The following is an 18171-nucleotide window of genomic DNA, read 5'->3' as shown; positions in this document are numbered from 1 at the left end:
TATCTAGTTGTCTATCCATCCATCCATCCATCCATTCCACAAATCTGTCTACCTGTCTGTCTATCTAGCTGTCCATCCATCCATCCATCATTAATTCATTCATCCATTCCACATATCTGACTACCTGTCAATCTATCTAGCTGTCCATCCATCCATCCATCCATCCACATATTTGTCTAACCGTCTATCCATCCATCCATTCATTAATTCATTCATCCATCCACATATCTGTCTACCTGTCTGTCTATCTAGTTGTCTATCCATCCATCCATCCACATATTTGTCTGTCTAGCTGTCTGTCCATCCATCTAAATATCTTTCTGCCTGTCCATCCATCCATCCCACAAATCTGTCTACCTGTCCGTCTATCTAGTTGTCTATCCATCCATCCATCCATCCACATATTTGTCTGTCTAGCTGTCTGTCCATCCATCTAAATATCTTTCTGCCTGTCCATCCATCCATCCATCCATCCATCTCACAAATCTGTCTACCTGTCCGTCTATCTAGCTGTCCATCCATCCATCCATTCATTCATTCATTCATTCCTTCATCCATCCATCCATATATTTGTCTGTCTAGCTGTCTGTCCATCCATTCATTAATTCATTCATTCATCCATCCATCCACATATCTGTCTACCTGTCTGTCTATCTAGTTGTCTATCCATCCATCCATCCATCCATCCACATATTTGTCTGTCTAGCTGTCTGTCCATCCATCTAAATATCTTTCTGTCTGTCCATCTATCCATCCATCCACCCATTCCACAAATCTGTCTACCTGTCCGTCTATCTAGCTGTCCATCCATCCATCCATTCATTCATTCATTCATTCCTTCATCCATCCATCCATATATTTGTCTGTCTAGCTGTCTGTCCATCCATTCATTAATTCATTCATTCATCCATCCATCCACATATCTGTCTACCTGTCTGTCTATCTAGTTGTCTATCCATCCATCCATCCATCCATCCACATATTTGTCTGTCTAGCTGTCTGTCCATCCATCTAAATATCTTTCTGTCTGTCCATCTATCCATCCATCCACCCATTCCACAAATCTGTCTACCTGTCCGTCTATCTAGCTGTCCATCCATCCATTTACCCATTAATTCATCCATTCATTCATTCATTCCTTCCTTCATCCATCCATCCATTAATTCATTCATCCATTCCACATATCTGTCTACCTGTCAATTTATCAAGCTGTCCATCCATCCATCCATCCATTCCACAAATCTGTCTACCTGTCCGTCTATCTAGCTTTCCATCCATTCATTCATTCATTCATTCATTCATCCATCCATCCACATATCTTTCTGCCTGTCAATCTATCTACCTGTCCATACATCCATTCCACAAATCTGTCTACCTGTCAATCTATCTACCTGTCCATACATCCATTCCACAAATCTGTCTACCTGTCAATCTATCTAGCTGTCCATCCATCCATCCATCCATCCATCCATCCATTCATTCAGATATCTGTCTACCTGTCTGTCTATCTAGTTGTCTATCCATCCATCCATCCATCCATTCCACAAATCTGTCTACCTGTCTATCTAGCTGTCCATCCATCCATCCATCCATCATTAATTCATTCATCCATTCCACATATCTGACTACCTGTCAATCTATCTAGCTGTCCATCCATCCATCCACATATTTGTCTAACCGTCTATCCATCCATCCATTCATTAATTCATTCATCCATCCACATATCTGTCTACCTGTCTGTCTATCTAGTTGTCTATCCATCCATCCATCCACATATTTGTCTGTCTAGCTGTCTGTCCATCCATCTAAATATCTTTCTGCCTCTCCATCCATCCATCCATCCATCCATTCCACAAATCTGTCTATCTATCTGTCCATCCATTCATCCATTCATTCCTTCATCCATCCATCCATCCATCCACATATCTGTCTACCTGTTTATCTATCTAACTGTCCATACATCCATATATCTGTCCATCTAGCGGTCTATCCATCCATCCATTTATCTGACTGCCAATCCGTCTATCCATCTATCTAACTATAATCCATCTGTCTATTCATCCATCCATGTCTTAACTGTTTATCAGTCTGTCTTTCTGTCCATCCATCTTTCAAATGCTGCAGGATAAACTAAAGTTTGTTTTCGCACTAGTGATTGACGGCACTAATAAAGATTCATTGTTAGCACCTACTATCATTCAGGTTTGTTTGTGATCTTTTTTTATAAGTTGGGAAAAGAAAAGATTTTGGAAAGATGACAATCCATGTACGTGAAGAAACTGCACAACGGCTGTGGCTTTCTCCCGCTGCTTTTAGAAACAATCCCGATTAATCCTGATCCCAGACACTCGCGGCTCAAACAAACAGCATGTAATGAGGAACAAACCCCCAGTCCTCCACACACCCAAAAGAGAAAACGAACAGAATTCCTGTCCGCTAGTGACGAATCACAAGTACAGATCTTCCTGTTCTCACAAAACAAACTTTCAGTTCAGCTTTATTATTTAGATTCAATTACAGACCCTCAAAGATCAACTCGAGCTTCGAGATTAAATTTGGTAAATAACGCCTACATACAGCACTGCCATTGTATTGATATCTACTGCTAAATCAACTAAAATAACCACTTCATTATGAAGCAATCAAAACATTCTGACAGAAACACTATTAATGTCCAACTTCAGCAGATTCCTGTTAAACAAGATGATCTCTGAGCAAAAGAATTCCAGCTATTTCTGAAGTCATTTTCAGATGATTTTTACTAGGTAATTATTTATTTCTAAACCATATTTCTGAAAGAAATAAATGAGGTCAGGGCATTTGTTCACAGCCCAGTGGTTTCTGGTATCCGTGACCGTGATTCACTGGCATTCCTGCCCAGACATCAGAAAGAGCAAAGATCAGGAATGTCACATTCTTGCAAGATGAAATCACTGCAAAAATCATTGTGATGTCATTTAATTAAGGTGAACCGTCAAGCTTTTGATGTTACAAACTGCACAATATATTTAAATACTTTTTCCGTTATATAGAAAATGTGTGTATGTGTGTGTATATATATATATATTATATTCTATTCTGTTTCTGTTATTATAATTAATTTACTCAGAAATAATTTCATGTTATGCATTTTATATATATATATATATATATATATATATATATATATATATATATATATATATATATATATATATATATATATGCATGCATTATATAGCCATAGACAGCAACAACTGATCGTAGCCTAATACCGTCTCACCTGTGATGATGTTTTACACAGAAATCGCTCAATCTAAAAATGGCAACATCATCAAGAATGAACTATGATAAACCTTTAGACACATTTTTTTTAAAACTATGAATAACTGTGAAACTATGAAGCCTCATTAAATGTGACTGCTGAGTTTATACTGAGCTCCAGAGATGAAACTGATGAAAATTATTGTTCCTTCACTTTTTAAAATTTTAATTAGCTTATTTAACAATGCATAATAATAATAATTGCTGAGAGAATAGTGATGTTGGTTTTATGTAACAAAGAAGGCACAAAATAATATAATTAGAGAAATAATAAATCAAAATAAGAGAGCGACATAGACTGGTCATTTGAGCAGCAAAACACTGACCCCTTCTGGTCAGTTCAAAGAGTCACTGTTCATGTGACACGCCTAACCCTTTTAATTGATTCGGTTGTATCTTAATACTCCTCTGGCTAGTTTGAGGGCTGTCAGAAGGCGTTTTCCCGCTTGGAGAACCTGAAAATCCATCTGAGGAGTCACACGGGCGAGAAACCCTACGTGTGTCAACAGCCCGGCTGTCAGAAAGCCTTCAGCAACTCCAGCGATCGCGCCAAACACCAGCGCACACACGTCGACACGGTGAGTGCAACCTGAAATCCTCATAAAGATGTTAAACAAGAGGCTTTTCCCAAGTATATCCGCACTTTAACACTCCCACGCAACACACCTGCAAACAAGAGGCGAAGAAATGTGCAGAAACAGGTTGTGTGTGTGTGTGTGTCTGCAGAAACCCTACGCATGTCAGATCCAGGGCTGCGGCAAACGCTACACAGACCCCAGCTCTCTGCGCAAACACGTCAAATCACACTCCTTGAAGGAGCAACAAGCCAGGAAAAAGGTACAAGAATCATAAAAGCACATATCAAGACTCGTTCTGTCATCATACTGTTTGTTCACCCTCATGTCATTACAAACCAGATGCTGATATATATTTTCATGCACCACAAATGTGCACTACTGGTCAAAAGTTGAGAATAATTAAGACTTTTTTTAATGCCTCTCCTGCTCACCAAAGCTGCATTTATTTAATAAAAATACAGTAAAAACAGTGTGATATTATTATAATTTAAAATAGCTGTTTTCTATGAGAATATATTGTAAAATGTAATATATTCTTGTGATTAAAGCTGAATTTTCAGCATCGTTAAAAATTAATTTATATTTCTATTCAACATGAACACATTAAATTGATCAAAAGTGACAGTAAAGACATTTATAAAGTTACAAAAGATTCTATTTCAAATAAATGCTGTTCTTTATTCACCAAAGAATCCTGAAAAAGAAAATGTATAATTTTTCACAAAAATATGAACTGTTTTCAACATTGATAATAATCAGAAATGTTTCTTGAGCATCAAATCATCATATCAGAATGATTTCTGAAGGATCATGTGACACTGAAGACTGGAGTAATGATGCTGAAAATTCAGCTTTGATCACAGGAATAAATTATATTTTACTATATATTCACATAGAAAACAGCTGATTTACATTGTAATAATTTTACACTATTTGTACTGTACTTTGTATCAAATAAATGCAGCTTTGGTGAGATTTTAATTATTTCATTTTAACTATTTTTATGGTGTTTTTTTTGTACATCTTGGCATTTTCAAGTCTTTCTATGTAAACAAAGTATTCAAAAATGATCCTTTTGTGTTCAAATGATATAGGTAGCAAGTAAATCATAACAGAATTTGTATTTCTGTGTGAATCATCCAGTTAACCGCTCAGTCAACCATTGTCTGATAATGTAAGATCACTAAGCGTTGTGCGTTTGTGACACAAAATGTGTAATATTTGTCAAGAAGGGTGTTAATAACGAAGTCTCTAAACTTGTAACTTGTTAGCAGCCTTGTGTAGGAGCCGTTCATTATCACAGAGGAACAAAATAAAGGTCACGTCACCATAGATACAGATTCCTCAGGTAGACTGTTTCTGGGAGAGAAAAAATAGTGCAACACGTCAACCTGCGTATACTGGATTTGTCCAGTCTGTATACATTCAGATCATTCTCACCAGTGATTATTAGGAAGTACTCAGAATATATTATTAGAGACACTGAATATAATCACGATGCCTTGCAGGTCGAGAGCTCCAAACGCAGGGATATTTTAGGCTGTGATATTAAACCATATGCTCATGATTAATTACTGTATATCCAGCTCAATTAAGCAAAAAATTATGAGCCAATTATCCAAGCCATTATCTATGTGCTTTAATAACATTTGGAAAGTAAATGCCGTCTTTAAGTCGACATGAAATCAAGATTTACTTTCTTAGTCATACTGTGAACGTTATTCCAAGCGTTATTCGGAGTGCATGTTATTCCAGATGTTACTCAGAGCGTACGTCATTCCGGATGTTACTCGGAGTGTACGTCATTCCGGATGGTACTCAGAGCGTACGTCATTCCGGATGTTACTCGGAGTGCACGTTATTCCAGATGTTACTCGGAGCGTACGTCATTCCGGATGTTACTCAGAGCGTACGTCATTCCGGATGTTACTCAGAGCGTACGTCATTCCGGATGTTACTCAGAGCGTACGTCATTCCGGATGGTAATCGGAGTGTACGTCATTCCGGATGTTACTCAGAGCGTACGTCATTCCGGATGTTATTCAGAGCGTACGTCATTCCGGATGTTACTCAGAGCGTACGTCATTCTGGATGTTACTCGGAGTGCACATCATTCCGGATGTTACTTCGGAGTGCACGTCATTCCGGATGTTACTCGGAGTGCACGTCATTCCGGATGTTACTCGGAGTGCACGTCATTCCGGATGTTACTCGGAGTGCACGTCATTCCGGATGTTACTCGGAGTGCACGTCATTCTGGATGTTACTCGGAGTGCACGTCATTCTGGATGTTACTCGGAGTGCACGTCATTCCGGATGTTACTTCGGAGTGCACGTCATTCCGGATGTTACTCAGAGCGTACGTCATTCCGGATGTTACTCAGAGTGTACGTCATTCCGGATGTTATTCAGAGCGTACGTCATTCCGGATGTTACTCAGAGCGTACGTCATTCTGGATGTTACTCGGAGTGCACATCATTCCGGATGTTACTTCGGAGTGCACGTCATTCCGGATGTTACTCAGAGCGTACGTCATTCCGGATGTTACTCGGAGCGTACGTCATTCCGGATGTTACTCGGAGCGTACGTCATTCCGGATGTTACTCGGAGTGTACGTCATTCCGGATGTTACTCGGAGTGCACGTTATTCCAGATGTTACTCGGAGTGCACGTCATTCCGGATGTTACTCGGAGTGCACGTCATTCCGGATCTTTTTGAGGAGAGCATATAATTTCGGGATGTTATTCGGAGTGCACATCAATCCGGATGTTACTCGGAGTGCACATCAATCCGGATGTTACTCGGAGTGCACGTCATTCCGGATGTTACTCGGAGTGCACGTCATTCCGTATGTTACTCGGAGTGCACGTCATTCCGGATGTTACTCGGAGTGCACGTTATTCCGGATGTTACTCGGAGTGCACGTCATTCTGGATGTTACTCGAAGTGCATGTCATTCTGGATGTTACTCGGAGTGCACGTCATTCTGGATGTTACTCGGAGTGCACATCATTCCGGATGTTACTTCGGAGTGCACGTCATTCCAGATGTTACTCGGAGTGGACGTCATTCCGGATGTTACTCGGAGTGCACATCATTCCGGATGTTACTCGGAGTGTACGTCATTCTGGATGTTACTCAGAGTGCACGTCATTCTGGATGTTACTTCGGAGTGTACGTCATTCCGGATGTTACTCGGAGTGCACGTCATTCCGGATGTTACTCGGAGTGCACATCATTCCGGATGTTACTCGGAGTGTACGTCATTCCGGATGTTACTCAGAGCGTACGTCATTCCGGATGTTACTCGGAGCGTACGTCATTCCGGATGTTACTCGGAGCGTACGTCATTCCGGATGTTACTCAGAGCGTACGTCATTCCGGATGTTACTCGGAGTGTACGTCATTCCGGATGTTACTCGGAGTGCACGTTATTCCAGATGTTACTCGGAGTGCACGTCATTCCGGATGTTACTCGGAGTGCACGTCATTCCGGATCTTTTTGAGGAGAGCATATAATTTCGGGATGTTATTCGGAGTGCACATCAATCCGGATGTTACTCGGAGTGCACGTTATTCCGGATGTTACTCGGAGTGCACGTCATTCTGGATGTTACTCGAAGTGCATGTCATTCTGGATGTTACTCGGAGTGCACATCATTCCGGATGTTACTTCGGAGTGCACGTCATTCCGGATGTTACTCAGAGTGCACGTCATTCCGGATGTTATTCGGAGTACACATCATTCCGGATGTTACTTCGGAGTGCACGTCATTCCGGATGTTACTCGGAGTGCACGTCATTCTGGATGTTACTCAGAGTGCACGTCATTCCGGATGTTACTCGGAGTGCACGTCATTCCGGATGTTACTCGGAGTGGACGTCATTCCGGATGTTATTCGGAGTACACATCATTCCGGATGTTACTTCGGAGTGCACGTCATTCCGGATGTTACTCAGAGTGCACGTCATTCCGGATGTTACTCAGAGTGCACGTCATTCCGGATGTTACTCAGAGTGCACGTCATTCTGGATGTTACTTCGGAGTGCATGTCATTCCGGATGTTACTCAGAGTGCACGTCATTCCGGATGTTACTCAGAGTGCACGTCATTCTGGATGTTACTCAGAGTGCACGTCATTCTGGATGTTACTTCGGAGTGTACGTCATTCCGGATGTTACTCGGAGTGCACGTCATTCCGGATGTTACTCGATGTGCACGTCATTCTGGATGTTACTCGGAGTGCATGTCATTCCGGATCTTTTTGCGGAGAGCATATCATTTCGGGATGTTATTCGGAGTGCACGTCATTCCGGATCTTTTTCCAGAGAGCACATCATTCTGGATGTTATTCGGAGTGCACGTCATTCCCAATGTTATTCAGAGTGCACATCATTCCAGATGTTTTTGGGAGTGCATGTCATAGCGGAAGTTTTTCGGAGTGCACGTCATTCCGGATGTTTTTCAAAGTGCACGACATTCCGGATGTTTTTCAAAACGCACGTCATTACGGATGATATTCGAAGTGCACATCATTTCAGATGTTACTTGGAGTGCACGTCATTCTGTATGTTACTTGGAGTGCATGTCATTGACCTTTGACCTTTAGGGTATTATGCATTAATGTGACTATATTTCATGTAGTTGAGACGCAGTCAGGACGGACTCGCCGAGTGTTTGACGGTTCAGCCGCTGCAGCACAGCCTCTCGCCACTGGACCTGATTGAGACCAAGCACCAGTCACCCACTGATGATCTCTACACTGGTATGAAACACTTAAAATATGTGTTCAAGGAAGTGTCTGTATTACTGTGTACCTTACAAATTTACCATAAAAACATTTTCGTTGCTTGAAATAAAATAAACATTAACTGAAATAAAATATAAAAAAGCTTATATTATTTCAGCTAGTTGCCAAGGCAATTTTCTCATTTTTATTTAGTTTAACTTGATGTACTAAAATAACTGAAATAAAAATTAATAAAAACTATATAGACATTTAAAATAAAAATAAAACACACGTAAAATGTAAAAATGACAAAAATCACAAAACTAAATTACTAAAACTTTACAATTTGAAATGAAAGTAATTTTGAAGCTAAAATATTAATAAAAACTATAATAGTTTTTCAGTGATACTAAAACACTGCTAGAGATCAATGTTTTAGTTGAACTGAGCTTTTTTCTTCATTATTTACTGTTGTGACAATAACTCATAAGATCACACAAATGCATTATAAAAGCGCATCACAAGGCATAATTGGTGCATTAAAAATATGCAAAAAATGGTAACACATATATATATATAATATATAAAGCATTATAAAAAAGCAAGAACAGCAAGAAGAATAAAACAAAACACAAAAACAAACCTCACATTACCTGAACATTAATATTCAGATCCACCTCTATTTTTAGTCTTGTTAGCAACTCCAGCATGTTTTACCAAACTCTCAAAAGTCTTACATTTATTCCTTATATGTTATCTTTTCCATTGACATATTTGTTACTATTTCTATATACAACCACCTATATTTGGTGCATAAATACTTTTCCAATGTAAAGGAAACCCCTGAAAAACAATGTTAAATCAGCACAGTGTAATGCTTTGTTTGGCCCTAAAAATCTTCTACAATCTTTCTGTTATTTCATTCCAGTGATGGCTAATGGCAAGGAATCTTAGGGCTGCTTTACCAAAAAGTAATGATGATTTTCTGTTTTGTCTTCTGTCAATGTGCAAGTCTTCACCCTAAACAAGCCCAGCCAAACAAACACCCTAATGCAGATCCCAGCCGGACCACAGACTCATCCGGCTCCAAACGTGCCGCTGCCTCCTTTACAGGGTAACAACAGGTGGGAAAACTCCATCAGTTTTCAATGAATGACATCAAATGTTTTGACTTTAAGGACAACATAAGTCTCAGTGCATATTAAAACCAAATATTCAGAGGGAACATTTGATTTTATTCATGAGGATTTGACTGGATCAGGAACCAAGCTCCACCCTATATTTCTTTTTTCGATAATCCATTTCACTCAGATGTACTACTTCCTTTTCATCTATTCCTTTTCAGAGTTAGAACAAGTTGATGAAACATTATGAAGACAAACATTTTTTCTTTAGAATAACATACACTGATGAATCATTCACAATAAGAACCATGAATTAAGAGTTAAATTTGACTTTGAAATCAAGCTGAGCTTTAAAGTCGGCATGAAGTGGAAGTTACGCTAGTGTTTTCTTCCCTATTGTGCCGTATATCCAAATGAAACAGCTTCACAAACAAGAACAAATGTAGGGCTTAATTTTGTCTGTGGGGAATTGATTGGATGGTTGTGGTTTGCTATTGGTGGATCTCATGTGAGTGACAGGTTGCCCCGCCCTCATCATCAGAGAAGAGAAGAGATGCTGCAAGAGGAAGATATTCTGATTCAAAATTATGAGGAACATGAATTGAACGCAATAATGATATGCACGGATAAATCCTTTAGAATGATCCAGGGCTTCAGACTAACATTCAAGAGCAGGAGCACCGGTGCGACTAAGTTCTACAGATGGTGGCACCAGCACCTGATTTGGGGATTTTTAATTATAAAGTTAATTTAATCATAAAATCACTATTGTTTTTCATTAATCTAATAATATTACATTTGCTAGAAATTTGAGATGCCGATAACTTAACAGTAACGTGCAAAATCCTAATTTTTGTAAGGAAAATTTAAAATTCTACTTTTATTAAATGTTCATTGTTCTTTTATAGTATCATAATGAACGTGCTTGAAGTGCTCCTCTGCCGCCATCTACTGGTTATAGTGGTAATTTTCATGTTTCAATTTCATTTTTTTAATAAAAGTGTTTGTTTTCCACAAAGTGTTAGTTTTCCTACATCTTTAAAGGGTTAGTTCTCCCAAAAATGAGAATTCTGTCATTAATTACTCTCTCTCATGTCGTTCCACACCCGTAAGACCTTCATTCATCTTCAGAACACAAATTAAGATATTTTTGATGAAATAGACTCATCCATAAACAGCAATATAATCAACACTTTCAAGGTCCAGAAAGGAACTAAAGACATCATTAAAACAGTCATGTGACTGCAGTGGTTGAAGAGACGAGAATACTTTTTGTGTGCGCAAAAACAAAACAAAAATAACAACAATCTCTTCTCTTCTGTGTCATTCTCATTCGTTATTTACGTCCAGCACCTCCAGGTTCATCATCAGAACTTTGACTCATTATTGTCCGGCTGCTGCATCAGCATCACACGCATGCGTCGTGCTGATCACGTGATCAGCTTTGGCCAATACTGATCCGGCATTCGGACGTAAACACGGAAGCTTCACTACGTCACCTGCGTAAGATAATGACACAGAAGAGAAGAGATTGTTGAATAAAGTGGTTATTTTTGTTTTGTTTTTGCACACAAAAAGTATTCTAGTCTCTTCATAACATTAAGGTTGAACCACTGCATTCACATGACTGTTTTAACGATGTCTTTAGTACCTTTCTGGACCTTGAAAGTGTTGATTATATTGCTGTCCATGGACGAGTCTCTCGGATTTCATCAAAAATATCTTAATTTGCGTTCTGAAGATGATCGAACGACTTACGGGTGTGGAACGGCATGAGGGAGAGTAATTAATGACAATAAATTAAATTTGTGTGTGAACTAACCCTTTAAGCTTTTAGTTACAATTCATCACATTAAAATAACATTAAAATTGGATGATATTTAGTGCTGGAAAAAGTGTGAAGCCCTTGAAAGTGCTTGAATTTCACCTTTAGACTATTTCTGCCACAATTCCATGGTGAATGTTGGTGATTTATGGACTGAAAAGACTTCATCGCACAATGTTTCTCCTGAAGTCCGCGTCAGCGCTGTTTGATCTGATATCTGTGGTTAATAACAGAATTCTATGTTGAATGTGAATGCTTCATTAATAATACTGCGGGGAATTCAAACGTTTTCTCACTGGATCGAGATCGGTTTCGTTCCACTTTTGTTTCGTTTGCCGTTTGATGTTTCTCATATGCAACAAATTTAGTCACACCAGCAGGAAAAAAAGGTCGGAAAATGCAACCATTTGGTCGCAGTCTGGAGCCCTGTAAACACTGCAATATTACTTTTATAAAAAAAAATTTAATTGTCAATTTTGTTTTCATGGTGACTTTAATAGTTCTGGTCATGCCAGCCTTTTCATGACTTAATGTGTAAATGATATGTTCACAAAAACACTACAGATGTTTAATTTAATCTAATAATGAACTGTCAGCGTTTAAGCAAACAATAACTGCGTTGGATTTCCTCCCAAACGAGTGCGTATGTGAGCTTTCTCTCCCCTGAGAACAGCCTCTTTTCTCTTCAACGTCCCTACTGGGCTCAAAATTGTGAGCAAGTTCACTTTGGTGTCTGAAAGAAATTTAAAAGGAGAAAAGACGGCCGTTCATGCATCTATGACTGGAGAAAATGAAAGTACATTTGTATTCACTCAAAGATCAGAGCGGTGAAAGACAGGTTAGCCGCGACGTGAAGCTGGCATCACTTCTGTGCGCCAGTGTCTGTGACAGTCCTTTCAAGCTTGATGAATCGAGTCTAATAATCCACTGAATGCCGTATGTTTTTTCCCTATCACTGGACGCTCAATCGGAGCAAGTTGCCACAGACTGAATCACTGTCTAGTTTACATTCATTTCAAGTTCCACTTGGCGGAGTGAATCGCTATGACCGATTCAAAAGCTTCAACGCTCTTTTCTTTTTCTCTGGTCTGCGACAAACGCGTCGCTGGTTGTCATGGCTTTATGGCTGCGAGCTCATAGTTGCAATAATCTGACTCAAATAAAGCAGGCTTTTCTCTGGTGAAAGGCTCCACTGCGCTTTTGTGTGTTTTACACATCCACTGTGGCAAAAGCGTTTGGGGAGAGGTTTATATTTTTGGACGCGCTCACAGACACGCATTCCACTTCAAAGGCACAGAGAGGAACCTTTTCTGCCTTTCTGGAAGCAGATGCACATTGTCCCGGCACCAGCGGTAGGCACGCCATGCGCCGCGGGGTCCAAGCAAGACAATCGGCTTGTGAGATCAAGACCTGCTCTGCCTCATTGGTCCCGTGTTAGCCGACGCTATAGCCACCGACCGGAGAGGACCAGGAATTCAATACGTGAATCATACAATGCAGTGGGATTGCTGTAATTAACTCACTTTGTGCTAAATCAGTTGTGAAATACCTCTGACCTCTGTTTTCCCAGATTTTACTCTATTAAAAGGAGTTCTTCTGTTCCTGTGTCACTGTACTTTTTACATCCAGAAACATGGATGTAACATGGCAACAATGTTGCTTCAGATGTGTTTGGGTCAAACGGTTCGAAACGAGCGCTGAAAGATGTGTATTTACAACATGTTTTTGAAGCGTTGATCATTGCAGCCAATCACAGACATATCTGTTGAGCAGGTGAACACAACAGCCAATCTCACATTTTTAACATTTCAGTACCAGTATGTTTGACAGCCCTACTGTATGTAAAGAACTCATGAATAAGCAAACAACAAAATGCACTTAACACACATTAAAGCTTTACTGATATGTAAATATTTATGCATAAAGCATACTCAGGGCTCGACAGCAAGAACTGCCCGGGGCCAGTGTGGCGACGCTCGGGACAGTAGACGTGCTGTAGGGTGTGCGTCTATTATATCATCAATTTTTGATTTAACGATCTGAAATTATCGAGTATGTTTTTTGTAAAGTGAGGGACAAACAAAAACACACACATTGAGTGCACACATACACTACATGACGTAGTCTAGTAGGATAGACTAGTGCTTGTGCATATTTAGCGCACGCTTTCACTGCGTGATTTAGTCTATTAAAATGCATTTAGAATGACCCAGAATTCAAGATAAGGGGCAAAAATGCTCCTGTATATATTTCATATTTATATCATTTAATATAGTTAACCAATATTACACAAAGAGTGTTGTTTTTCTCCAAATATCAGCATGATTACAAATGTGATATTGATTTTATTCAGCGTACAGTTTAATGAACAAGAACTTAATATCAAGTGACTTCCATTTTAGACACCAAATCACCTGTTTCGCTGTATTTCGCCAACTAAAATAGTTCCAGAATTGTTTTGTGTCTCTGAGCAACACTTCCTGAATGAATCAGCCGTTTGAATGAATCGGTTGAATCTCAATGACTCACTCATTAACAGTGATTCGCTGCCACCTACTGGCGGGTTTAATTTCACATTTAAATTGTCTTTTCATTTTTTTTTTAAATAATTTCAATTAACAGTATTTAACCTTTTATATTTTCAACATTAAAAACATTATTTATGCATCTATAACTGCTCTTGACTGATTAACTTTAATAAATCTTTATTTACAGTTTTTTACAATCGCTAGGACACATTTCTCAATACTTAGGTCACTTTTGCTAAACTTCACACAGTGAGCACAACAGAAGTCTATGTGGGCTAAACTGAGGATCAGTTATCTTTGCTTTGGCACAAAATACATTCAATGACTACATCTCTCAAATTTCATGAATTCTTTTCTCACTCAGGCACAACAACTGCCAAAACTCTACGTACAGGTCAATTTGCACATGCTTACATACTGTTTTCAAAACTGTTAAACTTATGTTCAAAACAATAACACAATACAAAACTGAATAAGACAGCAATTTGCTTCATTTCTACAGTAATATTTTAATTAAATATATTTTAAATCTTAAAATTAATTGCTATAAAAACAATTGAATTGTATCTGTATCAGTGGATGGTGTGTATACAAATTCTTGTATTTTGGAATTACTCAGTGCAAAAAAATAAATATAAATAAACGACATAAAAAATTGACAAATTCTGCATCATGTCTGATTCATTCCAGTAACATATATTGCAGTGAATTATAAACAGAGATGTGTCCTTGTTTAACACAAGAAAACATTGTATAATGCTACATGTTGCTAGTGTTTTTTAGGTAATTGTTTTGTGGGTGACAAAGTGTGTTTGTCGGCTGTCAACCTTTGCTAGTGTTCTGGAAGAATGAGTTGATTTGAGACCTGAATAAAGTGTTTTGGTAGTTGTAGTGCATTTTGAGTGTGAAATGAACTGCTTTGCCAAAATGAAAGTTGGTTAGGAGAACTGTGTGAAGAGTTTTGCAAAAGTGACCCAAGTATTGAGAAATGTGTCCTAGAGTCTGTAAAAAACTGTAATATTTAATCTATAGTTATATAGTTACGCATTAGATTACAATTTCTTCTCCTGTTTAAACCTTCATGACAAACTTGAAAAGCACCATTTATTTCATGTATATGTTTGTTCTGTTGTATTTATTTGTGCTATTACTCATAATTTGATTATTTGTTACTATTTTAATACTCACTGTTTATTTGTCTAACAATTTTTAAAATATAAGTGAGTTAATCTAGTAGCTTTTGGTGTCATAACCCTATTTATTGAGGTTACATGTATCCGAAACAACAAAAACAATAACTAGGCTTTTTTTATAGGCCCAAATTTTTTTTTTTACTTTATTAATTTTTTGTGGTGGGACAAATTTGAACCAAATCCGACCGGGCCAGTAGAAAAAATCCTTAGCGTTGAGCCCTGATACATACCTAAAGTTTTATCTACTAAAATCATGAATTGCATTTAGGTTTGCATAACCTTGAAAATATTATGAAAATACCATAACAGTACGGTTTAGAGGTCAGTGCACATTTTCTGGCAACTGCATAAACAGTTTCATTCTATGATGAGTAAATTATAATTTTTTAAAATTGCAAATATATGATTGATTATTGTAAAACCATGTCATTTTTCAGGTGTAGGGTTCCTGTGTCGTCTTCATCACCTCTCCACAGTCTGACCCAAAACACTCACAAACTGCCCAGATACTCCAACCATCCCAGAACATCCCAGCCTGCGGTTCAGGACAGTACGTGAGCGTTTTCTTTAATTAATCCATTTCATATATGATTTACATGCACACTCATAATATGATTATAATGAATAAACAGACATGTAAACACCTTAAAGGTGCAGTAAGCAAATTCTGAGAACGCTGTTGAAAATGGATCGGACAGAGCACCAAAACACACTTGTAGCCAATCAGCAGTAAGGGGCGTGTCCACTCATGAGGGGGGAGGTGCTTGTGTTGCATAGCGTGTTGTTGCACATGTAAGCATAGTCAATATTGTAAATAAAATGATTACTGCATGGAAATGTTCCTCAAATTAAGTTTCCACATTTAAATGTACTTAAGTATTATAATGTTTTAGAAATACAAATTAAATCAAGAGACAGACTTTGTAAAGCAACATTCCAGAACACGATTTGGGGAGGATAATCAAATTGAGACTTTTCTGATAAAAATTGCAATTTCGATTTAAAATACGATTTAAAAAAGAATTCCAGATTTGCTGTGCTTGTTTGCATATATGCACAATTTGGCCGACATTTTAAGATTATATATAAATATGGCTATAAAATAATAATAATTAATTATTATTATTTAATAAATATATTATTATTTGTATTATTATTATTAAATACAAATATTAAAATGTACGTATATTTATATATAAAATACAAATATATATGTTTTCAAAAGAAACATTACTATTGTAACATTTAACTGTAAAATAATTTATTTTAGAAAGATAGTAATAACTTGACATTTTGAAAATGATACATTTTAATAAATATTATTTGCATTATTATTAAAAATATATATTTATTTTAACATTTCACTGTACTTTTTTGTATTTTAGAAAGATAGTAATAATATCGACATTTTGAGATTATATATAAATACGGCTATAAAATAATAGTAATTAATTAATATTATTTGCATTTATTATTAAATAAAAATATAAAAATGTACATAAAATACAAATATATTATTTTATATATTTAATATAAAATAAATGTAATAAAAACAAAAGAAATATTACTATAACATTTCACTAGTAAATTTAGTATTTTAGAAAAGCAGTAATAATAACTATCGACATTTTAAGATAAAAATGTCTATAAAATAATAGTAATTAATCAGTTATTATTATTTATTATTATATATATTATTATTATTTGCATCATTATTATCAAATAAAAATGTAAAAATGTACATAAACACATGTATATATTAAATACAAATTTATATTTTATAAATTTAATATTTAATTATTTTAGTATTTTAGAAAGAGTAATAATGTCGACATTTTGAGATTATATATAAATATGACTATAAAATAATAGTAATTAATTATTATTATTATTGTCGTTTAACAAATATTAATAATTATTAAATATAAATATAAAAATGTATATTCATACATAAAATACATTTAATAAAAACATTACTTTTGTAACATTTCACTGTAAAAAAAAAAAGTATTTTAGAGAGATATATAACTATTAAACATTACAACTGTATAAATACAATACTTGTGTCTTAATTTTAACATTTTGTTAAAAAACATTTTGACGTAAAGCCGCAGGAGCCCTTAAAGCTTCACTTTTGTCAATAAGTGTTTCTCATTGCAAGTTTGTGAAGATGGTTGGAGTTTGTTTCGTTCTCAAACTCAGAGCATCCGCGGATGATGATCTGATCACGTGTAAATGAACACAGTGCCTGAAACACGCAGCTTCATAAAGCCATATCACGATTTCACTTTTATTTTGCTGAATCGTGCAGTCCTACAGAACACTAACAGGCGGCAGATCATCTGACTCAATATAGAAGCACATTTACATATAAGCCATATGTGCAGTAAGCAGATGCAAAATGCATATTTAAGACGTGACCGTAAGCGGAGAACAGACCGATAGGCACTGAATGATTCACAGATTGGTCCTTCCACTCTTAGAGCAACAGATGGCAGATGTCTGTCAGGCCAAGTCAAAAATAGATGCATGAATAATCTCATCATACAGATTATGAAAGTTTTCCCAAACTCAAATGAGGGAATATCATTCATGCTGCCTTCGATCTTAAATTAATGACAACAGTTGGATTGCAGCAGTGGCTCTGTCGTGTTGGGAATAATCAAATGTGGTAATGTTTTTGCATGAACACTCAGGTTTCTCTGGTGATGCCCGGACCGTGTTCTCATACAGTGACTCACCTCAGGCCGCCAAGCAGATTTCTTCCTTTTCCATGATGCAGATGCCCATGTTTGAGGACAGTCTGGTCTCCTCAGACACATCTCAGCCCGAGCTCGACCTGCTCCACAGAACCATCACTGGTAAAAACACACACAAATACTATAAAT

At 37.2% G+C, this 18171-nt stretch overlaps 1 protein-coding gene across 2 annotated transcripts in view; it reads left to right on the top strand.

Moving 5' to 3' along the window:
* The window catches only part of glis3 (GLIS family zinc finger 3), a 37904-nt gene that overhangs the window by 18540 nt on the left and 1193 nt on the right, over positions 1-18171 (top strand). The window contains exons 5-10 of one of the 2 annotated variants that reach the window (XM_067398928.1): positions 3720-3881; positions 4030-4140; positions 8529-8649; positions 9626-9737; positions 15721-15833; positions 17980-18144. In XM_067398928.1, the coding sequence (XP_067255029.1) occupies positions 3720-3881; positions 4030-4140; positions 8529-8649; positions 9626-9737; positions 15721-15833; positions 17980-18144 (784 nt within the window). The remainder of the gene's footprint in view (positions 1-3719; positions 3882-4029; positions 4141-8528; positions 8650-9625; positions 9738-15720; positions 15834-17979; positions 18145-18171) is intronic. The other variant, XM_067398929.1, reaches the window with a different exon arrangement.

The sequence above is a fragment of the Chanodichthys erythropterus genome, chromosome 10 (assembly GCF_024489055.1).
Source record: "Chanodichthys erythropterus isolate Z2021 chromosome 10, ASM2448905v1, whole genome shotgun sequence".
Lineage (NCBI taxonomy): Eukaryota > Metazoa > Chordata > Actinopteri > Cypriniformes > Xenocyprididae > Chanodichthys > Chanodichthys erythropterus.
Note: the sequence above shows the minus strand (reverse complement) of the source record. Positions and strands in the feature narration are given on the sequence as shown.